The 27,339-nt window shown below is 33.1% G+C and overlaps 5 protein-coding genes across 5 annotated transcripts; 4 read left to right on the top strand and 1 right to left on the bottom strand.

Annotated features, from left to right (window-relative positions):
* Positions 1-57: 57 nt before the first annotated feature.
* On the bottom strand, positions 58-3,026 carry LOC11432418 (uncharacterized). The gene is made up of 4 exons (XM_003626673.4): positions 2,557-3,026; positions 1,214-1,372; positions 1,001-1,109; positions 58-601 (listed from the first exon to the last, which is right to left on the bottom strand). Exons 1-4 carry the CDS (start codon positions 2,926-2,928, stop codon positions 423-425), a joined length of 819 nt encoding a protein of 272 aa, XP_003626721.1. The 5' UTR covers positions 2,929-3,026; the 3' UTR covers positions 58-422.
* Positions 3,027-5,453: 2,427 nt separating this feature from the next.
* Positions 5,454-7,078, top strand: LOC11433487 (hydroquinone glucosyltransferase). Its single transcript, XM_003626671.4, has one exon. The coding sequence runs from the start codon at positions 5,540-5,542 to the stop codon at positions 6,956-6,958; it is 1,419 nt and encodes a 472-aa protein (XP_003626719.1). The 5' UTR covers positions 5,454-5,539; the 3' UTR covers positions 6,959-7,078.
* An 843-nt stretch (positions 7,079-7,921) lies between these two features.
* On the top strand, positions 7,922-10,740 carry LOC11433486 (hydroquinone glucosyltransferase). The gene is made up of 2 exons (XM_003626670.3): positions 7,922-8,493; positions 9,347-10,740. Exons 1-2 carry the CDS (start codon positions 7,974-7,976, stop codon positions 10,261-10,263), a joined length of 1,437 nt encoding a protein of 478 aa, XP_003626718.1. The 5' UTR covers positions 7,922-7,973; the 3' UTR covers positions 10,264-10,740.
* Positions 10,741-18,663: 7,923 nt separating this feature from the next.
* Positions 18,664-19,182, top strand: LOC11429929 (hydroquinone glucosyltransferase). Its single transcript, XM_024772218.1, has one exon. The coding sequence runs from the start codon at positions 18,664-18,666 to the stop codon at positions 19,180-19,182; it is 519 nt and encodes a 172-aa protein (XP_024627986.1).
* Positions 19,183-20,429: 1,247 nt separating this feature from the next.
* On the top strand, positions 20,430-22,101 carry LOC11426729 (hydroquinone glucosyltransferase). The gene has a single exon (XM_003626667.4). The coding sequence runs from the start codon at positions 20,529-20,531 to the stop codon at positions 21,987-21,989; it is 1,461 nt and encodes a 486-aa protein (XP_003626715.4). The 5' UTR covers positions 20,430-20,528; the 3' UTR covers positions 21,990-22,101.
* Positions 22,102-27,339: the final 5,238 nt, after the last annotated feature.

Raw genomic sequence — 27,339 nt, 5'->3', positions numbered from 1 at the left:
AGTATTTCATTTCATGCTCAAGCTTGTTTGCTTGATGAAAAAACAAAGACAGCTTAGTTAAAGCACAAAGAAGATTATCTCACTTTGGTTCGTAGCCACATTACATTATTCATTATTATTGTACAACTAAGCAATATCTTCACAATAGAATACTGAATAAAACAGCAACATAATCTCAACCAATATCTATTTTCTTTTCCACCTGTGTTTACCATTCAATCAAACCAAATATCATACGAGTGAAAGAAGAATATGCAGCTAAAATTCACCCACTGAATAAATCATGCACAATGGAATCGTCATTTGGACATTGGTGGACAGTGGACTCCAATGTAAAAATAAGCAGAGTGATGAGTGAGAATCTGGAGTGTTTAAAGCCATTATGAAGTATAACAAATGTCTTTGCTCACGGACTATTAGATTTAGATGGAATATTTTACGCCAGTTTGACCGGTATTAGTAAGTACTTCGAATTCTCCTGCTGTAAATGACTGATCTTTCTTGAAAATCGGGCGCCTGAGTTCCACGTATCCACAATAGTCAACTTCATATACTTCAGTACCCTTTTTGAAAGAAGAAAAAGCTACACCAACTCCTTCTCCTGAAAAAGGTGCAGTTCAATTAGAATTCAACTTGTAAAAACGAGGCACGGTATTCTTTCAATATTTCATAGACCAGTGTGTTCGAACTCTTTCATGCTTTGCAGCATTGTTGTCAATTACGGAAAATATCAGTTTGTTCAAATTTCGCAATATAACAGTGATATGGCTCCGCTATTTAACAACATTTTGGACTAAAAATAGCTTATTGTGGAACACTAGCGATTTGTTCAAATTCGGCGATGTTATACCAAATATTAACAAAGCAGTAAACTACACTTTTGTGATTATCATGTAATTAAGGGGAAGTGCTAGAAAAATATTGCATTCACAAAAAGGTGGTTTTGAAGTGGTATAAAATAGATATCCCTTATGGACAAGAAATTGAATATGATACATACCATGTGTGACAAGGAGCAAATTTTCAGTAGGATGTTTATCAGCAAGGTCTTTGACTATTTTTTCATATCTAGCCCTCGTGTCCGAAAGCGGCTCCTCCCACTTAGGCAACTAAAGTGAAAAGTTCCTCAAACATAAAAAGTAACGATCATATTATATAATTGTCAAGTGGCAAAAATATTTTGCAATTTAAAATGAAAAAGAATCTATTATACCTCTTTATAGACCCTTGCTACATTTTTATCCACTGTTCCTGCTGGAAGCATGGCCTCGCGCTCTGATATGTCGAAACCCCAATTTCCATCTTTAGGAGCCACCTCAAGCCTAATTGCCCTCCTGCTCATCATTTCACATAACCCATATTCTACAGAGACCTGTAATGGTGGAGGTGAGTTGGAGAATTTTACCAACTAAATGACTGATGTATATATGCATCAACTACTTGGGATTTGTATGTTATGTTATAATTCTATATAATGGAAATGAAATACCACCTTACTCTTTACACTAATAAAAGTCTACATTTTTATTTCCACATATGAAACTAAACATCTTCACTATAATGTGAGTGTATATTCAGTTTTCATGAGAATGTCAAGGTTTAAAAGTTGTATTAAAGTGTATACTTCAAACATCAAATATAGACAAATCAAACATAATCATTGGATGCAGTGACATAACTGAAAAATCTGTTCAAAGCAAATCAAACAAATTATCGGTGATAATTACCATGTGATGTGAACAAAATTATAACTGTTAATTTGAGAACAGATGACTAGAACATATATAAGAATAGTTAGTGCTTACACAGCAAGAACCACTTCTTTATTTGTGTCCATGTCAACATGCAATCACTATTAGTGAGTCTTGAAGAGTGTTTGGTAAAGGTGATTTTGGATGAAATTAATTACAAAAAACTGATTTTGAAGTTAAGCGATTTATGTTTAAACATGTTTAAACAGTTTTGTTTCAAAGTAAACAAACATCTAAAACTTTAATCTCAATCTAAAATAATAACGTCTACAAAAACAAAGCAATATCAAAGGATCTTTTTCAGGACAAAATTTTGGTGAATTTCCTTATATGCTTCTGATGCTATTCATGACTTCCCATAATGTCCTCAAATTCATAATTTTTGTTATATACACAAAAAAAGTGTAATTTAAATGAAGAACAACACCAAAAGCATCTAAAGAAATACACACAACTATTGTCCTATTTTTCTCTGTCAAATCAAACATACGACATATTTAACTTTAGTAATCTCAGTGGTAAAAATTAACAGTAGTTTCTATAATTTTCTAATAAGTTAGAATTGAATCCTCCCTATTTCTTGAATAGCAAGATTTTACCGTCCTGTACAAAAGAAAATGATACAATTTTATTTTGAAAAACAACGATAATCACCTTTTATATTTAGATTGACTTATTTGAACTTATCTAAAATAAACACCAATAAAATCATCATCTAAACCTTCAACACCCAAAAAGACCAACCACCATCAAACATCTATAACCATACATATTTGAGTGATTGAATAACGGATGTATGACTGACCTTGATTTTGGAAGGATCGATGGGAAGAGAATCACCAGTAAGAGCTTCGGGGTTATCATGGATGGCGGAGAGAGCGATAACAGCTTCCTTAGCAGTTTGAATACAACGAATAAAAGGTGAAACAAAAACACGATGAAGTGGATAACCGAAAAGATTACGAAACTTGCGAGCTGTACAGAAAGCACGAACACGACCTTCTTCAACGAGAGGTGGGTCCCATGGTCGTGGTGCTGTTGATATCCATAATGGATCGAAGTTGTCTATGCGATCTCCATGTCTCATTACGATTATGTTTTGGTATTGTGTTTGCTTTTTTGGATTCATTGTTTCTGATTTTGATGATGATGATGATGATGATGATGTTGGATTCATTATTTCTGCTTGATTGAGAGAGAGAGAGAGAGAATTGGTTTTCTTTGTTTACAATGGAATGCTGTGATTCCCACTTTCCACCAACAAAGTTTTTGTTTTGTGTTACCAATCACGATATAAGACGTGTTTTTCTATTTTTTCTTTTGTTAACAACTACACTTAATGTAAATTAATTAATGGAAACGTACATGTCACATGTTGTTCACTTACTACCCTCTCTTTTGTCCTCGTGAGCTCCCGATAACAATGTATAATATATGTAAGGTTTAGGTTTAAATCGTGGTTATCACAAAAAAAAAGTATTATCTCTATTCTTTTTATTTTAATCGATAAAGATACAAAAAAGTTTGAAGAAATATAGATCATTAATGTTTATGAGACCTTTTTAGTGGTATAATCTACTATATATTTTTAGGTATGTCCATCTCTTGATGATTAGTCTCGAACCGAGTTTCTTGAGGTTGAAGAGAGAACTCTCAACGTGTGTCTATCTCATTTCAAATGTCATTTTTTATTTATTTTAAACAAATAGAATCTATGTGATTAGCTACATAAAGTGAATGAAAGAGATCCGAAGCCCAAAATAAATTAAAAATACAATGAGACATGCCTCTTCAAACATCATCAAGAAAACATCTCCTATTTGATCAGGACATATGTACTAGTGTCACAAGAGCATCCCAAGTTAGCTAACCTATTTGTTGTCATGTTATGCTCCAAATAGGAATGAAATTCTTCCATCAAACGTGAACTACATGTTCCTTCCACCCGTAAATTTAGAAGATTTACCGCAAGATATTCACCCTGCCCTTAAAGTTCAACTCTAATCCTTTAATTTACGAAGCATTGAACACGTTAAATTCTAATGCAAACTTTCCCGTGCTTGTTGCTGACGGTTTAAACAATGAAGTGTTACGATTAGCTAAGAAACTAGATATTTTAGCCTATTCATATTTTCCATCCACAACCGTGTTACTATCACTTTGTTAATTTGCTTTCTTCAAATATAGAGAGAACAATTTCTTCCACATACAAAGACCTATTAGAACCATTAGCGACTCCTTATTGCATACCTATATATTCTATTTAGCTGATGGGCACCACAAGTTGAAATTCTTGGTCATAGTTCAATTGATGGATTTTTATGTCATTTTGGTTCGAATTCAACACTTGAAATCTAATGGTTGGTGAAGATGGAGAGGAAAGGAAATTCGCCAAAGAATGGAAAAGTTGAAAGGTGATGCCATTGATGCTTTGAAGAAAAATGGATCTTCAACAAGAACTCTTACACAATTGGCATTAAAATGGAAAAGGTTTAGAGTCACATCTAGGAACTTAAACTGATATTGGCCCGATGATGGGTACAGGTACGGGTACATAATACAACAAATTTTAAAAAATGAAGGTACAAGTACGTTGATATAAAACATCGGAAAAAAGATTTTTCAAGTGAATTACTACACTTCTACCATCATGTTGCTTCAGCGATTTACTTATTTTGTGCACCCTTCTACTATTTTCATAAAAAAAAAAAAAACAAGAGATAGAATTAAAATACAATAAAAAGCAAAATAATTTTGGTTATTTTTCCACCGCCCATACACTTTTGCTGCACCAACTACGACGAAACAACTATAAGTAAAAATAGGTATGATTCGATGCGTAAATTATGAATACCGTATGGGTACTCGGTACGGGTGTGTACCGATACTTCTCCATGTTTGAAGTACCCATGCTTAAGAGATATTGGGCTTAATTGACCCAATTCATGAATTAATGGTTAAGATATTTTAATTAGCATTTTGATATGTTAGCTGTTATTTTAAATATTTTGAAGTAATTAAGACTTCTTGTTAGATCACTTGCATTTATTTGAAAACAAAAGTTTGAAATTACACCTTTAAATGTACTACTTCCTAAGCAATGTACAATTCTCCAACTTGAGTCTAATCGAATCTAACACGTCATGAAATAAACAAAAATTGCACATTTTTTCACAAATACTCCAACACATTATATTGTCAAAAGAATCTAATATCTTGATTAGAGTTCCAATATATTGATTGAGATTTGGAGTGCATATGTCACCATCCTACACTCGGTAGATCAATATATGTTGGGTCGAGATTGGTGGATTTTTTTTTTTATAAACTCTAAACTACTGAGCTTAGAACATGGTACGGTATTGATTCAATGACTAATGATATGCTTATTGTAAAAATTGACATATTAATTAAGAGTCATGAGTATGTTTAATTAGTAAAGGCATGCAAGAAGAAGAAACTCTCATAGGTAAATTTTCTTTTAATAGCTGGAGTAGTATCTTCTCTATCAAAGATTACAATAATAAGAGAAAGACAAAGAGGACAAAATTCTTGAAAAGATCAAGAGTGAATCGTGGATCCAATTAAGGATTCTTAAATCGCTCACAACAAGAATTAATGGTATTGTATATTATATACTATCATGGAGTGTAAATTACTCTTGTTTACACTATCATATGTACAACATGACAACTAGCCGTTTGTTGTTCTTGTCTTAATTATCTTATTTAATTAACCAAATCAACCTTCCATTAACACGGATCAGAGCCTAAACTAATCAAATTTCCATGGAAAGAAAAACACACATTGCTGTGGTTTCAGTCCCCATTGTGAGTCATCAAATAGCAATTTCTGAGTTCATCAAGAAACTCCTTAATCTTCATCCTAACAAGTTTCACATCACCTTAATCATTCCAGTACTAGATTCACTTTCCAATGCTTCCAAATCCATTATTGCTTCTCTTTCTTCTCTCAATGTAGATACCATTGTTCTTCCACCAATCAACTTGCCACCACAAACTGTCCCTACACTCAAACTTCCTCTTTCAATGTCTCTAACTATGCCATATATCATTGATGCATTGAAAACAAAAACATCAAAACTAGTTGCTATAATAGCTGATTATTTTGCCTATGAAGTGTTCTCATTTGCCAAGAAACTCAACATTTTATCATATACATATTTTCCTTCATCAGCCACAGTATTATCACTTTGTTTTCATTCAAAAGTTCTAGATGAAACAATTTCTGGTGAGTTTAAAGACTTGCAAGAACCAATCAAAATCCCAGGTTGTGTACCGATTCAAGGAACCGATCTTCCATCTTCATTTCAAGACAGGAATAGTGAGTCTTACAACCATTTTCTTCTCCGTTCCAAAGGGATAAATCTTTGCGACGGTATATTAGTCAATAGCTTTGTAGAATTGGAATCACAAGCAGTTAAAGCCTTGATTGAAGAAAGCATCAATGTTTCTCACCCTCCTGTTTATATGGTTGGACCAATTATCCAACAAAATTGTGACAATACTCAAAATGAGTCACAATGTTTATCATGGTTAGATGAACAAAAACCAAATTCTGTGGTTTTTGTTTCATTTGGTAGTGGTGGAACAATTTCTCAAAACCAAATGAATGAGTTAGCATTAGGGTTAGAATTGAGTAGTCAAAAGTTTCTTTGGGTTGTGAGAGAACCAAATGATATAGCTAGTGCTATTTATTTTGATGTTTCTAATTCTAAAAAAGACCCTTTGAGTTTTTTACCAAAAGGGTTCTTAGAAAGAACAAATAAGCAAGGATTTTTGGTTTCAAATTGGGCACCACAAGTTGAGATTCTTAGTCACAAAGCTATAGGTGGATTTGTTACACATTGTGGTTGGTTTTCTACACTTGAGTGTGTTGTAAATGGGGTGCCAATAGTAGCTTGGCCACTTTTTGCTGAGCAGAGAATGAATGCAACCATTCTAGCTGATGGGATTAAAATTGCTATAAGGCCAACGATTGATAATGTGAGTGGTGTTGTAGAAAAAGTTGAAATTGTAAATGTCTTGAAGAGGTTAATTGTAGATGAAGGAATTGAGATTCGTAGAAGAATGAAAGTACTAAAAGATGCTGCTGCTAATGCAATGAAAGTAGATGGATCTTCCATAATCACTATGTCCCAATTGGTCACAAAATGGACAAAGATGGAAGGTTTTGATGAAAATTAGTTTCATATTTTTTCTACGTACGTATGAATGCAATGTATTTTTCTTAGCTTGGTTCTGTTTTAACTTTTGCATGACCGTAAAAATAAATTCTATTATCATACTATTGTTCTTTGGTTACAACTATCATATTGTTCATTTTAATATGTATTTATTTTTCATGAAATTGACTATTGAGTCTTTTATATCTTAGAAATTACAATACCACTTAAAGAAAGAAGGTGGGATGTTTGTGCTAGGAACAATGACAAGTATGGTGTTATTTTTTTTGAAAGGAAATATGGTGTTATTGATATGGGCTCGTTTGGAACAAAAATTAAATTGGCAATCAAGGTTGGTTGGTATCGGACAAAAGAGAAAAAAGAAAAGAAAGTGTAGGTTGGTGCAAAGAATGGTGTTTTTTTTCTTCGGCGTAAATCAAGTATCCACCGTGCATAACTGTGTAGATTAATCCTCGAATATTATAAGATTTAAATGAACGGTAAACTCTCTTTTAAGAGTTTTAATGATGCTGCATGTACGAGGCTATATCCAAATCCCATCTAAACGTTTGGATAAGAATGATTTTCAAAAATAAGTTCAAAGTTCAAACTTGTTGGTTTAATTTAAAAAAAAAAAAAAATTGGGGTAGAGAGAAAATATAATTAAAAATGTTCATATCAATGGTTTTTTTAGAATTATCTTCGGTAAAAAAAAACCATATACTCTTTTTATTGCGCTAATTTGTATAAATTAGAAGCAGTAGTTTTTATGCAATCTTGATCTTGAATAGAATTATTTTGATTTTAATTAAAACTATAGGTATTAATATTTTGTACTTTAATGTTGTAACAAATTATTATAGATATAATTGAGCCTACATATCAATATTTTTTATATATGACTAATTCATTTTCTTTAATTGAGTTTTTTTTTTTTTTTTGACAAATTATTTGAGTTGGAGAGGTTATAAAAGTATAGAGTTTGTCATTGATTCATTATTGTGTGAGTTTGCTAATGTTATACTAGTTTGGTTTCTATGGAAGCAAAAACTCACATAGCCCTTGTTACTATCCCTGTCTTTAGCCATCAAGTTTCATTGCTTGAGTTTGCTAAACGACTTAATCATCTCTACAAAAACTCATTCCAAGTCACATGCATCATTCCCACAATTAGTGATTCTCCATCCATATCATCCAAACACTACTTTGATGACCTCCCTTCTAACATACAATGCATTTTTCTTCCTCCAATCAACTTTGAGGATCTAAGGAGTGAATCACTTGTGCTTGAATCTCAAGTTCAAATCGCGGTTACTCGATCTATGCCATTAGTGTGTGAAACCTTAAGGTCAATAAGTTCTAGCTCTAATGTGGTTGCTCTAATTGTTGATTCATTTGTACATGAAGCACATGAATTTGCTAAGGAATTAAACATCTTATCCTACATTTACTTTCCTTGTTCGGCTATGGTATTATCAATGTGCCTATACTCCTCAAAGCTTGACGAAACAATTACTTGTGAGTACAAAGATCATCCCCAACCAATAGAGATTCCAGGTGAGTAAAATTAATTAACCCTCATTGGATACAACTTTATACTTGATCCGATATTAATTATTTACATTTATTAAATAATTTACGTCTAGTTTGCTTAGTAATGTTTTTTTTTTTTGGCTCTTAAACTTTCTTTTCAATTTTTTTTGTTAACAATGAGAAAAGAGGCTTTTTGAAATCATTTTTGTGATGAAGATAAGATAATATGTTAGTTAAGGATGATATACTTCTGCAAATGATGAAAGCTTCTACAAAATGTTCTAAAAAAAAATAATCAAGATTTTAGTCAAATGCAATTTAATTTTATTGATCCCATAAAAATAAGTGTATTCTCAAAAGGTACCTTCCAATAGAAATTTTTTATTTCATGTAAATAAAAGAGTCGTCATTGAAAGAAAAAAAAAAAACTTATAGGACTATAATGAAGATGTATTTTAGGAATGATACTATTTAATAGAGTAAAATAGTTAGATTTGCTTAAATTTGAAGCTACTTATAAATTTCAAGGTCCGGGGTTCATTGAACACTCTAAAGTTTCTTTGCAACTCTCCGGACGTTCATCAAACACACATTTCTATACTCTCTTTCTATGTTTAACTGCTCATTTGCTCTGTTCATTCACTAATGACGGAGACAAAGAAGAGAGACTGTGATATCATGCGATCATTGTTTTAGGTTTTAGTTTTATGTCAAACACAAATATTTCAATCATGCATGTTGGAATGGTTACTTCAAGGATGAAACATCCTCTTGCTGGGATCAATAAGAATTTATATTGAGTTTTGAAGTATTTTGAAGGTTATTTATGATATTTATATATATGATATTTTCCTTTAACTGTGGTTATTTATTATAGGTTGCATGTCTGTTCAAGGCACAGATCTCCCAGACAGTCTTCAAAACAGGTCCAGTTTAGCATACAAGTTATTTCTTCACCGCTCCCAACAACTTCGTCAAGCTGATGGCATCATAATCAATAGCTTTCATGAAATGGAATCAAAAGCATTGAAAGCAATATCCCTTATCTCTCCAAAAAATCTATATGGTACCACCTTTGATGTGTATCCAGTTGGGCCCATCATACAAACAAGGCCAAATATTAAAAAACATGCATGTGAGTGTTGGTTAGATAATCAACAACCTAAGTCAGTTCTTTACATTTCTTTTGGAAGTGGGGGCACACTTTCACAAGACCAAATTAATGAGCTTGCCTTGGGATTGGAACTTAGCAACCATAAATTTTTATGGGTTAATGTCAGACCACCAAATAATAAAGCAACTGCTAGTTATCTAAGCAATGAAGAAATGGACCCTTTACATTTTTTACCTTTAGGATTTTTACAAAGAACCAAAGGACAAGGTTTTGTTATGTGTGGTTGGGCACCACAAGTTGAAGTCCTTAAACACAAAGCAATTGGTGCATTTTTAACTCATTGTGGTTGGAATTCAATTTTGGAGAGTATTGTTCATGGTGTCCCAATGATAGCTTGGCCATTATTTGCTGAACAAAGAAGCAATGCTGCATTGGTAACTAATGGCCTCAAGATTGCTATGAGGACAAAGTATAATAGCAAAGGCATAGTGGTAAAGGAAGAAGTGGCTAATATTATAAAGGGTATCATGGAGGGTTTGGAGAGTGGAGAAATTCGAAGAAGAATGAAAGAACTACAAAAGTTTGCTAATTGTGCTATTATGGAAAATGGGTCATCCATGAAGACCTTTTCTCTGTTGGCACTTAAATGGAAGAGCTTGAGCAGGCCCATAGAAGATTGATGGATAGAGAATTGCTCTTCTCACTTTTGATTTTTCTTATTCCCTTAATTCAATATGAGTTAACTTACGCTTGACATTTTTTCAACGTGAGTTAACTCACGCTGGCAATTTTAAAATCGGTTGAACCAACTTAAAAAATAATTGAATCGGTCTTAAAAATGTCAGCGTGAGTTAACTCACGCTGAAAAATGCCAGGCGTGAGTTAACTCACACTAAATTAAAGGAATGAGCAAAATCAAAAGCGAGAAGAGCAATTTTCTGATAGATATGGGCAAGTTTTGAAAAATTTGGAAAAGCCCATAGATGAATGATGGAGAATCATAATGTGGTCCAAATAAGTTTTGGTCATTAGACAATGTTTTAATCTTAATTATTTGTATGTTTCACGATGTTTAATAACTTTTTTCTTACATAATTTTCAATCGAATGTATAATGGTCATGTTCAGCCAAAAATAAAAATTGTCTTATGTAGCATAGAATATATTTGGCATAAAAGCATTTTTGATCCCTTATCGATATTCATTCACAACATTTTTTTTAACAAGTTAAAATAGAATATATAAAACAAACGAAAGGATCTACCTATCACAAGGAGTACAAGGGTAGAATTAAAGAGTTCACAGTGTCATTACAAAAAACCAAAACACACGAACAATAAAGCTACAACTAAGAAACATTACCGAAACCATAAAAGGTTCCAGCCACCAATGATGCAGATCAAAAGTTGTAACTAAATTTTTTGCTTTATCATACATACGCTAAATTAAGTATTCCTTTTGCCGAAAGTAGCGAAAACTCTGTTTCTTTTAAATTACCCACACAAAAGCTAGTCAAATCACTTGAAGTAAAGACCAATTATTTTTAGAGAAACCTCTAAGATTAATAAAGTGAGAAAGATGATCTGTTAAAAATAAGGGACTTGGTGAACGAACCCTTATCCATTGCCTGACTAACACCCAAATTGATCCAAAGAAATCACACCGCACGAACAAATGATGAATACATTTCAATGAGCTACAACCAATGACACAATTATATTGAATTACTCTTCGCTGAATCCTGTTTCACAATCACCAAGCAAAACGAGACACTTTTAAAGTCACCGACTTATTCCAAATGGTATCATTAGTAACAATATGAGCAATCGACTTTTGTGCCGTCAACATGTGATAGACGCAACTGGCAGTGTAATCTTTGTCTGACGCAACAGACAACCTCCAACTATCATCCACTCCAACATGCAAATCAATGTTGTTCTCTAGCTCACTACACTGACCTGCTCCTCCTCCCAAACTAATAAATGACATTACCATTTCCAAGCCTCTACACCAGCCCCTCCAATCAAATGCGCTCATCTCTACCACATATACCAGTTTAGTCTATGCTAAATCATACATACGCTTAAACATATCACACAACTTTCCCCCTCCAACCATGCATCCAACCAAAAACATGCTTTAGACCCATCACCAACAACCCAAACTAAGATGTCATCAAACCCACCACCAACCCGTCTCCTCGGCGAAGAGACGAAATATTCTTTCACCACGAAGATCCTACTCATTCACGATAATTTTTGTTGATAAAAATAAAAAATATTGATTCATGGTTTAATTTAAATTTTTAAAACTTCGAAATTTTCCCTACACATTTTTTTTTTTTTTATAAATTTTCTCCACCACTAAATTTGAGCATTATTTTTACTCGCGTGTAGCAAGTCACAAGATGATGTGCTATTGCATATTTTTTAGGAAATCTATTTTTTTTAGGATTCTCTACATTTTTTTTTCATTTTAAGATTTATTTTTTAAAACAATAATTTTATGACATATAAAACAAAATAATAAGATTTAATTTATTAGTGGTGGAATTGTTTTCAAATTCTATTTTAAATGGTAAGATGTATTTTGAGAATTAAAATTGGAAGGATTAAAACTGTGAACAGTAAAACCAAAATTGTATTTAAGGAAAATATTGTCTATGAGTTAAATATGTTTTTAATCTCTATAAGTATATCAACTTTTTGTTAGGCCCTTCTAAAAATTTTGTATGACTTTTTGTTCCTATAAATTTTCTGTTTTCATTTTTAATTTTTTTTTTTTTTTTTTTTACAAAAGTTTGTGTTTCGTGTTCCAAATAACTTCTTTTTGGTGACATACCATTGATAAGACCATAAAACATCATTAGTTTAATAATCTAACTATATAGTACTAAATTTTACAATTTGATCTTTAATTTGAAATTATAATAAATTGATAAAGATTAAATAGTTAAACTATTAAACTAATAATATTTTAATTTTTTATCAATCGTATATCATAAAAAGGTCGTTTAGAACACGAAATGTGAACTTTTGTGAGAAAAAAACGAGACTAAAATTGAAACTAAACAATTTAGAGGGACAAAACACGGAATAAATTTTTTAAAGCAACTAAAATTAAAAAGAGTGTTGCTAAATAGCCTGACAGATTCAACGCACGAAATTGCACGACATGTTCAATCATAGGCTATATATACTTTATCAATGACTTCCTTATAGCTTATGTTATGCATATATGCTTTGGGGTGATTTTGTATGTAGTATATATATATTATTTTTTTGACAAAATATGTAGTATATATTAAAAAAATATTGTCACCAAAGAAATACATGGATAATCCATCCATTTCAGTTATAAAACACATGCAGAAGTGATTTGGATAAAGACTGCCGCATAAGAAAGTGTTTTGTTGTAATTTCTCATAAGCAATTATAGATTAAAATATTATGTACAAATTTGACAGCAAAATATTCATGGAAACACAAACTCAAATTAGAATAGGAACGGAAATTGACGTCAAATTGGAAATTGAATCGTACATGAACAGTGATCCAACTTTTGTCAATCCGTTTTTGTCAATTAGAAACTATAATTACATATATAGAGAAGTAATGAACGATGGGTTAACGATTGAAGTGTTGATTGCACATTGTGTAATTCTGGAACAGAGGGTTTGTTGCATGTTTTCTTCATATATCCCATAGTCGAACCATTTGGAAAAGGACTGGAATTGATGTTGGATCGAATCAGAAATTGGCTTCAGAATTAGGAATAGATTAACATAGAATTTGATGTCGATTAGCATAAAATTAGAAAGAAAAAAATTGAAAGTCAGAGTGGAGTGGAGTTGAGTGGTTGCAGTGGGAGTTGAAGCGGGTTCCTTTGTTAATAAAACAATACGCGTGTGATGTTTTAACTATCATGTTGCTAACCCACCAAAAAAACAAAGGATTAGAAAAACAAAGGGTGAATAGGATATGATTAGAAATAGGTTTAATTTATCATTTTCTATTGTTGCACGAAACAGCGGTTTGGATCAGGATATGATTGGTTTATCATATCCTATCTCCTTATCATGTGCATCAAACGGGCCCAATGTTATGACTGATTTCTCATTGTTTTATTTCTAAAATTTTACTGGGCAGACTTACATTTGGTAACCATTTTGTTTCTTATTAATCACTCTATATATTGTAATATGTAATTGATTATGAACTTCCTATTTGCAGGTTCTTCCCTAATAAAGCCTCAATTCTTGTCGTTGATATTCTTAATGAACTCGTTGAGGTAAGCTTTATTGTAGTTCAGATTAGTCAACCTCAATCCATGTAATCTAAAAATATGACTTTCCTTGCATTGCAATATTGTTCTCTTCAAATAAAGCACGCATGCACAATCTCTAATTCACTTGCCCAAGTGAATAATGATAGTTTTATTCATGTCAATGTAGCTGGATTTCTAGTGCGGGATATACACGAATTTAGCTTTGTGAATTTAGGTTGATATGTGTTATCGCGATTTTCGGGTGTCAAGTCATAAATTAGGCTTGAACCTTTCAATCTTTGATATTCTCTATTTTTTCTTGGGAAGGGCAAAATTGAGAAAAAAAACCCTTAGATTCTAAGTTCGGGGGTCGTTTTCGCTACGGGAAGGTGTTAGGCACCCGGAACGATTATGGTATTCCATAAGAACCGTTCTCCTAAGCTTATTTCTACGCTTTATTTTTATTGCCTACTTATTGAAAAGAGAAATTTTATTTGAGTGAAGAATGGGGGAAGAGAAGATGATCGGGATTTTATTTTACTTGGCTTGGAGGAGTTTTAACTCATTGCCTACATACCCTTTTAAGGGATCAAAACCAAACGTAGTTCGTTCTCGAAAATTGTTTTTGTTTTTGTTGGTTGATTTTAAGTTTGAAAAAGGAATTTTGAAGAATGGAGATGAGAGGCCTCAAGGGCATGAGATTTGGAAAATGTGAGGCGGAAGTAGTTATTTTGCAAAATAAAGTCTAAGTATGGTTAAAATTCATTGGGATTTTTCTTAAGGAAACAAAGGGAAAATGAGGAGTTTTGACTCCTATTTTTAGAAAAAAGTTTTCGAGTGAGGTTGTTCACATTTTTGAAAAAAAGATTTTTGGTCTAAGCGTTGTAAAGCCTAAGCATACATCTAAACATACATTCCCTAATCATGCATCTAGAACATCCATGTGGGGTGTGTGCATGTGTCGGTGCTCGTGTCGGTGTACATCACTTATAGTGTCCATAATCCTTTACATTGAGTCCTAAATACATACTATGGTCTTGCAAGGAATTTAAAAAGGAACTAATCTATCTAAAATTATTACAAACCCAATTGATATAGAAATGAATAGAGAAATGATGCCAACACTATGGGATGAATGAAATGTGAGATGAAATGGTTAGTATCATAAGGCATAAAAAATAGTAGAAGAGTAAACAAAATTGAATAGAATAGCAGGAGAAAGAAAAGGTGATGAAATGAAACAAAGTGGCAAAATATACCTAAAATTGGTTATGACACTTAGACGTGCATATGACCTATAATCCCCTCATTATAGCAATGTTAAAGGGGTTTAATTTTGAGCTATAATGTAGGAACAAATAGGACATATTCAAGCCAAGCATCATGACACATTTTCAAAGACATTTTGCACTTTATTTCTTGATAAAAACACACATTGCTTGCAAAAAAAGAAAGACATGAAAATCTACATCCACAATCAGCAAGACATACACATGATCAGCAACATATTCATCATGAAATTACACACCAATCATCCACATCACATGCCAACATTTTATGAGAAAATATACCACAAAAAATGCACAAATTTAGATCAAACACAAAATTAATCAAGAAAAATAACACACACATTTTTATCATTTTTTAAACCACTGGAAAATATCACAAAAGTGTTAAAATGTATTAAGAAACATATAACAATTTTTTGGAATTTTTAGAGAAAAAATTGAGCATGCAGAGGTTCAATTAGCAAAAAAGCAGGGTGCAGATAGCAGAAAAAATCAAAAACGTACAGGAAATAGGCCCAACCCAAAACCAAAGGATCCGGATTCACAAGGAGCGTTGGATTGATCCAGGGAGGAAAACCCTAGATCCAACGCTCAGGATTGAAGGGATTGGACCGGTCTTGAACCGGTCCGGTTCAGTTGTCTATATAAACAAGCTCACGCCGGTTTTTTTCATTTTACAAATCCTTTCTCTCTCTTCTCTCGTCTTCTCTCTCTAAGCTCTCATCCTCCTCCGCCGGTTTCTGGAAGGAGACGGCCGGAGAAGATGAAGATTCATCGGAATCTTCATTGACTCCGCCGTGAATTCCAGATTCCGGCGAGTCTTAACCTCACCAGAAACCTATGAATCTAACATCAATCGACTCGTCTCTTCGTTCTAAACATGAATCTGATAATAGAAATTGCATGCAGGCTTTGAATCAACACAGATCTGAGTTTTGTTGTTCACGGTTTTGAAAATTTTAGGTTTTCAATTTTTTTGAAAGAAACCTCTAAGAAAACTCACAGATCTACGTTGATTTGTTCTCGTTGATACTTTGAGATGGAAAAAGAGAAGGTTTACGCGTTACCTGAGTTGTTATTTGGAGATTTCAACGGAGATCTTCGGAAAACTTCGTCTTGTTGCTTTAGCGCTCTGAAACCGAAAATAAATCGGTGTTTTCCACTGGTTTGCTTTCTTTATCTTCTTCACCGGTTTGAATCTCTAATTCTTTCCCTCTTCTCTTCACTGGTTCCTTCGTGATCAGTGCTGGAGTTTGTCACTTCTAGTGACGAATTCGCACTTTGAATTGCGAAGGAATCCGCTTCAATGATGAAGATTCACTATGAATCTCTGAGAATCGCAGAAAACTTTGTTGAATTCGTGTTGATTTGGTGATTCTGGAGAATTAGGGTTTCGGATTGTTCTTCGTGTTCTTGTGAATTTTTTCTGTTTTGATCTAACTGAATGGAGAGAGAAACTTCTCACGTGTTTGTGAGTTGGCGTGTGGTTGATGATTCTGACCTTTGACTTGTGCATTGAATGCGCCTTTTATAGGCTGCCATGTGTAATTTGAGACCCAATGGGGTGATGACACCTGGACTGGACTTAGGGACCTCTCTGCAAAAAAGAAAAAATGGAGGATTGGACTGTAATAATAAAAAAGGACTAAAATGTAATTTTTAAACTGTTTGGGACTGAAATGCAATTTTAGAAACTGTTCAGGGACTAAAATGCAATTAAAAATAAAATTGGACTAAAATTGGCAATTTAAAAAAACGTAAAGTGAAACCAAAAATAAAATCAACAAAAGGACTAAAACGAACCAATTACAAAAATGAGGTATTTTAAAATACCTCTCTGCCGAAATTTTGACAGGAAAAGACCAAAATGCCCCTAGGGACTAAACTGACTCAAACTGACTCAGATGCAATTTTTTGAAATGACTTTTAAACAGAGACTCCACAATGATTTGTACAGACAAATTGAAAAGACTCAGAGGCAAACACAGGGACTAAAATGGGTTCCACTGCAGGAAATGACCAAAATACCCTTTTTGTATGATTTTTGAAATAAAATGCAAGAAAAGTAATGCGACGTTTCAGAGAGTTCTTTAATGACTTGTAATGCAAGAAAAGACAGACAGAGGCAGTAAAATACGTTTAAAAAGAGAGTAAAGATTCAGAGTAAAATAACAGAGAATTGACAAGTATCAGTGTTAGAAAAGAAGTTTGAACGAGTATTTTTAGGTCCAAAATCAGGGTATAACAATATGTTCGATTAATCTTGCATGTGTTGATCAATGTTGAATCTTTAATGCAGGTGAGTGCAAAATGAACATGTGGCATAAGATGAGTGCGTCGGAAATGATTTTGTAATTATAGGGAGTATATTTGGTGGTGTTAGTCGAAAATACTTGGAGAGGTACGAGACATTAGAATTTGGGGTATTGGAGGTTCAACTACAATGAAACATGTGATTTATTTTGTTGTGTGGTTATTGCAATTGTTAAACATTATTTTGTTCTACTCATCTAATTTGTTCTAATTGCTAAAATATTTAAAAACTGTATCTTTTATAATTTATATTTTTATCGTTCTAGAATGCATTAAGGTGCATTATTTTTCTTTAATTGAATAAATCAGTTGTTCAAAAAAATAAAATAATGTTCCTGCAGATTTACCTACGGAAAATAGTTTCATATGGATTTTCCTACGTTGTTTGCTGCGGAAGTACCTGCGAGTGTATTCGCAATAACCATGCTTACGAATAGGAAAACTTCTTAAAGACCGACAAAATATTTCTTGCGGATATACCTTTTCCGCGCATCCTAAAATAGTCAGGAAACAATTACCCCTGAAGATATTATCTGAAAAAATAAATCCTTGACAAAATCTGCTGGAAACATATTTCCTGCAGAATTTTCACTGCAATCCGTAGGTAATTCCACAGAAAAATCAAGAATTTCTAGTACTACCGTGTATGTTTCATAATCAGGTAGCAAGTAACAAGATGATGTGCCAATGCATATTTTTTGGGAAACCTATTTTTTTTAGGATTCTACATTTTTTGCATTTTAAGTTTTATTTTTTAAAACAATACTTTTAGGACTTATAAAACAAAATAACAAGATTTAATTTATTAGTGATGGAATTTTTTTCATATTTTAATTTAAATGCTGAGATATATTTTGAGAATTAAAACTGGAAGGATTAAACCGTGAAATGTGAAACTGAAATTGTATTTAAGAAAAATATTGTTTAAGCTCACAAAGGTTTGGAGCTTAATACAATTTCACTCCTACTTTCCGTTTCTCACTCACTCACTTCTTTTAAAAAAACCCTAGGCCTTGAACGTTGTAGCAAAAAGGTAGTTTCTGTTGTTGCTGATTATTTTGCTGCAGAAACACTTTCTGTAGCTAAAGAGTTCAACATTTTGTCCTACATATATTACCCTGGAAATGCTTTATCAATTTCATTGTTCTTCCATTTACCTTACCTTGATAAAACTACATCATGTGAGTTCAAGGATTTAAAAGAAGCAATCAAAATGCCTGGTTGCAGACCAATTCATGGTTGTGATTTTCCAAGCACAGTTCAAAACCGTTCGAGCATTGTGTATAAATCATTCATTTATGTATGCAAAATGTTGCATTTTGCAGATGGAATAATACTAAATGCTTTTACAAATTTAGAAGCAGATACAATCAAGGCTGTGCAGAAAAAAGAAGCTAAGCTTCCTTCAATCTACCTTATTGGACCCATCATTCAAACTGATTCAAGCATTAAGGTAAGGGAATCAGAATTTTTTATGGGTTGGTTAGATAATCAACCATGTAACTCTGTTCTTTATGTTTCATTTGGGAGTGGTGGAACATTAAATCAAGAACAAATTTTTGAGCTTGCATTGGGTTTGGAATTAAGTGGAGTTAAATTTTTATGGGTTGTGAGGGCCCCAAATAAATCACCAAATGGTGCTTATCTTAAGGAAATGATGAAAAATAAAGATGTTGATCCAAGAGGTAGGAATCATGCTTCACCATACTTTAAAAGTAATCAATGTGGTTAATTTTGTCCCTTTTTTTCTTGTAAACTTGTCGTTATCACTTTTCTTCTTCTAGATCTACCGAGTAGGGGTGGTTTATAGTCAATTTTGGCTTAAAAGTACCTCTCTAGATTATTATTTTTCTTTTTCTTTTAGTTAAATAAGTTATTTACACATACTTTTAGTCTTCTTTTGTATGTTTTTGTGATTCTTTTTCTCGTAGCACGACATTGTTTAATTTGTTTTGATTGCATTTGTGCGATGTTTTGTTTTTAATTATATCTCACTTTAGTGCAATGCTTATTTGATTCAGCTTGAAATACTAGTTTTGAGTCTTTGACCTAATGTGAATCCAATCAATGTTACAGATCCGAAAACATGAGTATTTTGAACACTTAAATATAGTCGTATTTGTAAGCTTATTTACTTCGCAATTTTATGATATTAATATGGATTTATGAGTTTGCTCGCAAATTCATTCTTTTTTGTTTTTAACGATTTTGAAATTGTGTTATATGGATGTATTTTATCAACTTGAATGAATAATTATCGTTTATGTTTGTAAAAAAAAATTAACATGATCTTACACCATAATGACCATTACAATATCCATAAATATTAACATAATATTTTTAGTTTTTATCTAAAATTGTGATCTTGTCGATGCGAGTCTAATTTTAGTGTGTAGTTGTGAAATATTCTTTATAGTACATCGTTCAATGACAATGTACACACATCGATAAGAAGAGTGGTTTTTTTTTACTTAATGAAAACAAGGAAGGCGAAAAACAATGACTACTTTTTTTTTTTGGTCTATTAGCATATAGTGGTTGGAGCTCACACATTTAAATGTGAAGAAGTGGAGTGTTCGAGATTCGAACCCCGACCCCTGCATAAATTATGCAATGTCCCTGCCAACTATTTAAAAATTAAAAATATTTATTTAAAAAAAATTAAAATGTCAACTATTTTGAGACGAATTTATTTTGCAAATTGATCACTTAATATGAGATTGAACGAGAATTTTAAATTGAAAATGACACAACGATATTCCTTCAACTCTTCTTAGCATGTTTAGGGACAAAAATATGACTAATAATTGTATGTAATTTCTGAGTTTGGGTTTCTCATCTACCTCCTATTTATAACAAGTGGACCTTGGTATATGATAAATGTTGCAAACCGAAAATCGTAATTTCCATTCTCTCTACTAGTCAGAAATTCACGTGCATGGCTACCTTCTCGTCAATTATGTTCATAGTAATTGAACTTACTTTGCTGGCTGGTGTGTATACTTAGGTGGATTGTACATTTATTAATGCATCTCCACAAAAACCTAGAGCTTCCTAAATTGAATTAAATTCATCACTATGGAGCAAAAAACATGCATAGCCATGATTCCTTGTCCAGGACTAAGCCACTTAATCCCATTTGTAGAGTTTGCAAAACTACTTGTTCTTCATCACAACAATTTCCATGTCACTTTCCTCATTCCAACTCTTGGTTCTCCTACACCATCCACCAAATCTATCTTAAACTCTCTTCCACCAAACATTGATTTTACATTCCTTCCTCAGATCAATATCCAAGACCTTCCTCCCAACATTCACATCGCAACACAAATGAAACTCACAGTTAAACACTCTATACCCTATTTGCATCAAGAAGTTAACAAAATCGTAACTTGTTCAAAAACAAACTTTGTTGGTTTGGTTTTTGATCTTTTCTCAAGTGATGTAATCGACATCGCTAAAAAATTCAACCTTATGTCTTATATTTTCGCTACTTCATCAGTTATATCACTTCAATTCTGTCTTAATCTTCCCAAACTAGATGAGAGTGTTTCCTCTGAGTTCATGGACACAACAAAAACATTTGACATTCCAGATTCAAATGTTTCTTTTAAGGTAAAAGATTTTCCTGACCCTGTTCTTTTTGGAAGATCAAGTGAAACATACAAAGCATTTCTTTGTGCGTGTCAAAGACTCTCTTTGGTAGATGGTGTCATCATCAATAGCTTCACTTATTTGGAACATGATGCAATAAAATCTATACAAGATATCATTTGTGTTTACCCTGTGGGACCCATCATTCAAAGAGAGTCAAAAAGTAAAGAAAATAAGTTAGAGTGTATTACATGGTTGAACAATAAGCCTTCAAAATCTGTTTTGTTCATCTCTTTTGGGAGTGGTGGAGCACTCACTCATGAACAAATCAATGAGATAGCTTTTGGGTTAGAATCAAGTGGTTGCAATTTTTTGTGGGTTATTAGAATTCCAAATAAGCACTCAAGTTCTGCTTATTTTAGTGGATCTTCAAAAAAGGGTAATTTTAATTATACTCTTGATGATGATCCATTAAATTATTTACCATTAGGTTTCTTGGAAAGGACTAAAGATCAAGGCTTGGTGGTTCCATCATGGGCTCCACAAGTTGAAATTCTTAGTCATAGTTCAACTGGTGGTTTTTTGACTCATTGTGGTTGGAGTTCAAGTTTAGAGGGTTTAGTTTATGGTGTGCCTATGATTGCTTGGCCATTGTTTGCTGAGCAGAGAATGAACGCCGCAGCACTCACCGATGTTTTCAAAGTGGCAGTGAGGCCAAAAATTGATGATGAAGATGGGATTGTAAAAGGAGAAGAAGTTGCAAGAGTTATAAAGATTATAATGAACCAATATTCAAGGGATGGTGAAGGTTTGCAATTACGGAAAAGAATTGAAGATTTGAGAGTTGAGGCTGCTGCTGCTGCTGTGAGTGAAGATGGTTCCTCTAGGAGGGCACTCTCTAGTTTAGTGCTCAAATGGGAGGAAAGAGTAACTCTCAGAAATTGAAATTGTTTTCACTTATGAATTAGTTATGTATTTACATGTAATATTAATAATTGATTATTCGTCAATTTGTGATACTCCAAAAACGAGGGTAACATTTAGTTACTATTATGTACTTCCTCCCTCCCAAATTGTATATCGCTTTAGGAGAAAATATTTATCCCAAATTATATGTTGTTTTACAACATTAATGTTACTTTTCCTATTATAACCTTAACTATTTATTACTCTATCTTCTTTCAATTATTTCATTTATCTTTCCCATATTATTTATTAAGAACAATTTTGTAAAACAACTCATAATATCTCTTTCCACACAATATTAATTGCATTTCTTAATATGTGTGAAATGCCCAAAACGTCATACAATTTGGGACGGAGGGAGTATTAATTATGTTGTTATCTATGAGACGATACAGTACATTCAACATTAGAACTATAGATGAATCGAAATAATAAATGATTAAGGATATTATAAGTTTTTAGTTTTATATTACCTCCTTATCTAATTATAAGACCCTTTTAAAAAATTAAGTTGTCTCTTTTTATAAGATGTTTTTGGTATTTCTAAGTACATTAATTATTTTTGGCTTAAATAGATCTTTCGTCCCTGCAAATATAGATCATTTGAATTTTCGTCCCTAAAGTTACTAATCCTTCCAATCTGCCACTACAAATATTAATCATTTGACTTTTGGTCCTAATTACATCTGATTAGTAACTTCAAGGACGAAAATTCAAATGACCTATAATTGCAGGGATGAAAGACCTATTTAAGCAAACCACCTCGCCCAATCATCACTTGTCACATGGGCATCACGTCGCTAATGACAACCCACCTTAGAAAAAAAAAAAAACCTAATTAGGACCAAAAGTGAAATGATTAATATTTGCAGGGGCAGATTGGAAGGATTAGTAACTTCAGGGACAAAAATTTAAATGGCCTATATTTGCAGGGACGAAAGCATATTTAAGCCATTATTTTTTGGGTTAAATATGTTTTTGGTCTCTATAAAATAGGGACCTTTCAAGTTTAATCCTTACTTAATTTTAATAGGTTTTTTAGTCCCTCAAGAGAACTAGGACTTAACAAATATCTCAAGAGAACTCATTAGTATTCTGTAAAAGAGAAATATTGAAATTAAAAGTATAAAAATATATAAATTAGTGCACAAAAATAAAACCATTATAAAAATGGGTCTTGTTAACCGGTATCCTCCGTGCATTGGTTAAGAAATTCGCAAATAGAAATTTTATCTTGAAAATATAAGATAAATGTTATTTTTGATCAAATAATAATTACACAACTTTTTCATTAAAACGTACTTGTTTTAGATACTTAATCAATGTCATTATGGCACTCGTTAGCATTCTTTTATAAAAATTTATTGGTTGTCTTCTTATGTGTAAAAAGTAAAAAATAGGACATGTAAATAGGAAAGGAGAGAGTATGTAATTCCTACATCCATTATTATAAGCTCATTGAGGAGGATTTTATTTTTATTTCATTATATTTTTCTTAATTTTCCTGACTAAGGTTTATGTCACTCAAATTTTTTGATTTTTTAATATATATATTTAGTCTACTTTCACTTATAAAAAAAAAAAAAAAGAAAAAAAAAAGATAAAGATATATGTTCTCAAGAGCTTAGTTCGGTTGAATATAGAGAGTATAAGAAACTTTTTTTTAAAATGTCCCATAGTAGATGGAAAATGATTTAAACAAATATTTATAACTGAGGGTAATCATCAACTTATAAACAGGTTTTATAGACTCAATTACAAATTTTAAGATGGTTTGTACTAGATTAGTCCTTTTTTTAGTTGTTGAAGGACAATTTTTTTTTAAAGGCCAATATGATTTGAGAATTGTTGTCTGTACCACACGAGTAAATGACGTTTTTGCCCTTCGACAATTAACTGCCGAAGTTTTAGAAATTCGGCTATTGTTAACTGCCGAGGAAAACCTCGGGAGTTAACTGCTGAGGAAAAAACGAAAAAAAAAAAAAAAAAAAAACCTCGGCACTTAAGTGCCGAGAAACTCATCAATTTTTTATTACTTGTAGACTTGTCCATATCCCCCTCTGCCTATTTTGCTATCTTCATAAAACATGTTTGTTGCTATTTCAATTGTAGCAAAATCAAATTACAATGACTCTGTGTTTTTAAATTCAAGCACAACTTCATCACAGTTCACAGAATAGCCTTTTAAAATTAATATTCATAGCCAAAACTATATATTATATACTAAAACAAGGCATTGATTAAGCTAAAATATTATAGATGATGCGTCTCTATAATAGCATCTATATTATTGAAATAGCAGCCGGTGCGTCTCTTCTTCGCTTTTATCAATAGTAAACAGCAGTCGGTGGACAAAATCACGGCCAAAATGACAACCAAAACATTGATGAGTTTCTCGGCACTTAAGTGCCGAGGTTTTTTTTTCGTTTTTTCCTCGGCAGTTAACTGTCGAAGGACAAAAACGTCATTTACACATGTGGCACAGCCTTATCAAATGTGTAAACAACAATTCTCATATGATTTTATATGTAAGATTGGTCTTTGGTTTTTGTTTTTCCAACAATTAATTCCACGAAGTAATAAAAGAGACATCGTAGAGAGAAAGCTAGAGAGAGAAGCTCCCTTCCCTCTCTTCTTTCTCTACAGTTTCCGTACCCCTTTAAACACCAACATCCTTTCTTCTTCTCCCTTAACATCCAAAGTTCTCCTCTTAGATGAAGTTGCTTGTGTGGATGGTGTGTGTGCATCATAGTCGCACCACCTCCACAAGCCGTTTGCTACAGTACCTCCGGTGACCCTTCTCCGCCGCAGATGGTTTTGTTTCATATCTTCGTTTTTCTTCCCCAACCGGAGGTTCTTCAACCCGTCGGTGCTATCATTTGCATCTCTTTCTTGCAGATCCGGCACTCCAGCTTCTTCCGTCGCCGGTTTCTGCGCCGCCAAATTGAGGTTTGGTTCGTTTATGTTTAAGTTATGTTAGGGTTGGTTCGTTTGGTTATTCGTGGGTTTGTCAAATTCGTTGGCTGTTTGTTTCGATGGTTATGTGGTTGTTTGTGTTTCCCGCTGCCGTCGTCGTTTACGTTTGTTGGTGTTCTATCAACGGCGTGAGCCTCGCCGGTGGTTGTGGGTCATTTTGTGTGTTGTCGCTTCTCTTGGTGGTGGTTTGTTGGTTTCTCGGTGTTGGGGTGTCGCTGTCCAGATCGGTTGAGATCTTCAGATTTCCCGAATGTTGTTTTGTTGTCTTCACGTCGGTGCTCTTAGAGACTTCCTTTGTTCGTTGTTTGTGTTATGTGTTGTTATTGTTTGTGGGTCGACGCTAGGTTGTCGTTTTATGTCACCTATGTGCCGCCGATGAGATGTTTTGTGTCGTTTGTGTTGGTTATGGCGATCTCTTCCTTTTTTGGATGTTACACGAAAGAGTTTGGTGCATAAACGCTCTGTGTTGGCGGTAGCAGTCATTCATGTATCTGGTCGTCGTTGTTGTTTTGTTCGTTTGTTCGGATCTTGTGCTTTTGTTCCGTTTTTTTTTCTTGGAGAGGGGCTTGTGCTGGTTTCACGCTGGTTTTTGGTTATTGTTCCTTCTTTCTGGTCGTCCAAGCTTCTTTGTGCTTTCCCAACCTCTCCTCGTCGTCGGTCTTTGGTTGGCGTCGTCCTTTAGGTCTATAAAGGGTCGTGCAGTTGTGGTGGATCTCTCTGGATGATTTGAGATTTTTCTCCTCTGCGAAGAAAGACGGTATAGTGGTCCAGAGGGTGGCGCTGATAAGGTGTTCAGGGCGGTGCTATTGGTGGTTGAGTTTGTGGCTCGTGTTGGTTTGTTGTTGTTCGAGCTGGTCGATTTACGCTGTTGTTCCACCTTTTCTTTGTCTTCGAGTTTGGCATTGGGATATTGGTGGGCCGAGTTTTTTAAGGTGTCTGCTCTGGTGGATTGTGAGTTGACGGATGCCGTTTTGATTTGTGTCGGGAGTCTGGTGGGTCGATCACTTTAGATTCGAGATCGGAAGCTAGTTTTTTTTTATGCAAGTTCTTTTCGGCTTTTTTGTGGCTCCTCCAACTCATCGGTTGTTGAGTGGTGGGTGAATCTGATCGTTTGATGCAACATATCATTGTCGGCTGCTTTTTTTTTATCTCCGTTGGTGGTAGTGGAAACTTGATTATTTGTTGATTTTCCGCTAAGTGTTTTGGTGTATTTTTATTTTCTTTCTGGTGTAATACTTGGGATTTAATCCCTTATCTATATATAATATATTTTACAATTCAAAAAAAAAAAAAAAATTCCACGAAGTAATTTTACACTTCACCGTTATCCTTTTTTAAAAGTTATGTTAAAAAGGTAAATTTCATTAATTTAAGAACTAATTTATATCCATTGTTAGTATAAATTTTTGTATACATTTAATTAATCATAATCGTTAATTATATCATTAAAACTATTTGACTTTTATCAAAACTACTTTTAAAGTCACAACACATGATTAATTATGATGCGTCCACAGTGTTAAACTTTTGGTGCTTGAAAATTAAACTCATACTCCCTCCGTCCTAAATTATATGTTACTTTAGGCGAAAAAATTTGTACCAAATTATATGTCGCTTTACAATACCCATGTAACATTAATGTTACTTTTTCCAATTATAACATTAATTATTTATTACTCCCTCTTCTTTCAATTCTTTCATTTATCTTTCTCATATTATTTATTAAGGACAATTTTGTAAAACAACTCATAATATATATTTTCCACACAATATTAATTGTATTTCTTAATATGTGTGAAATGTCCAAAACGTCATACAATTTGGGACGGAGGGAGTAAATTAAAGTCACTCCAAATGATGTAATTGGTAAATCAGGTTGTAATTAAAAGAGTTATTCTTTTGTCAAAAAAAAAAAAGAGTTATTCCATTTTTATTTTTATTTTAAACAAAGGGGCCTAAGGCCAGGAAGAGAGAAAATTAAACAAGATGACTTTAGGGGTAGTTATTCCATATCATAAGTACTCAAATTGACGGAAAAGTAAACAAATAACATCACGATCTTAACAGTAACAAATATTTAGACGACATCTATATCTAGATCTATAAGCCAGTTACATAAATATATCTGATAGGTTTACTCCATGTTCTCGATCGAACCCTTATCTTGGGCCTTGTTTTTTCTTTGGTTGGTACCTTTTGCACCAAATTGACTTGCCATTGACAAAGAAGTTCATTTCACCTGATGTTGCCAAAAACAATGTTCTTGATAATTTGAAAATCACTTTAGCACACAGTGCTGATTCTTGACCTTCATTTCCCCTTAACATTGTAACTGATTGCACGCAGTCACCAT

The sequence above is a fragment of the Medicago truncatula genome, chromosome 8 (assembly GCF_003473485.1).
Source record: "Medicago truncatula cultivar Jemalong A17 chromosome 8, MtrunA17r5.0-ANR, whole genome shotgun sequence".
NCBI lineage: Eukaryota > Viridiplantae > Streptophyta > Magnoliopsida > Fabales > Fabaceae > Medicago > Medicago truncatula.
Note: the sequence above shows the minus strand (reverse complement) of the source record. Positions and strands in the feature narration are given on the sequence as shown.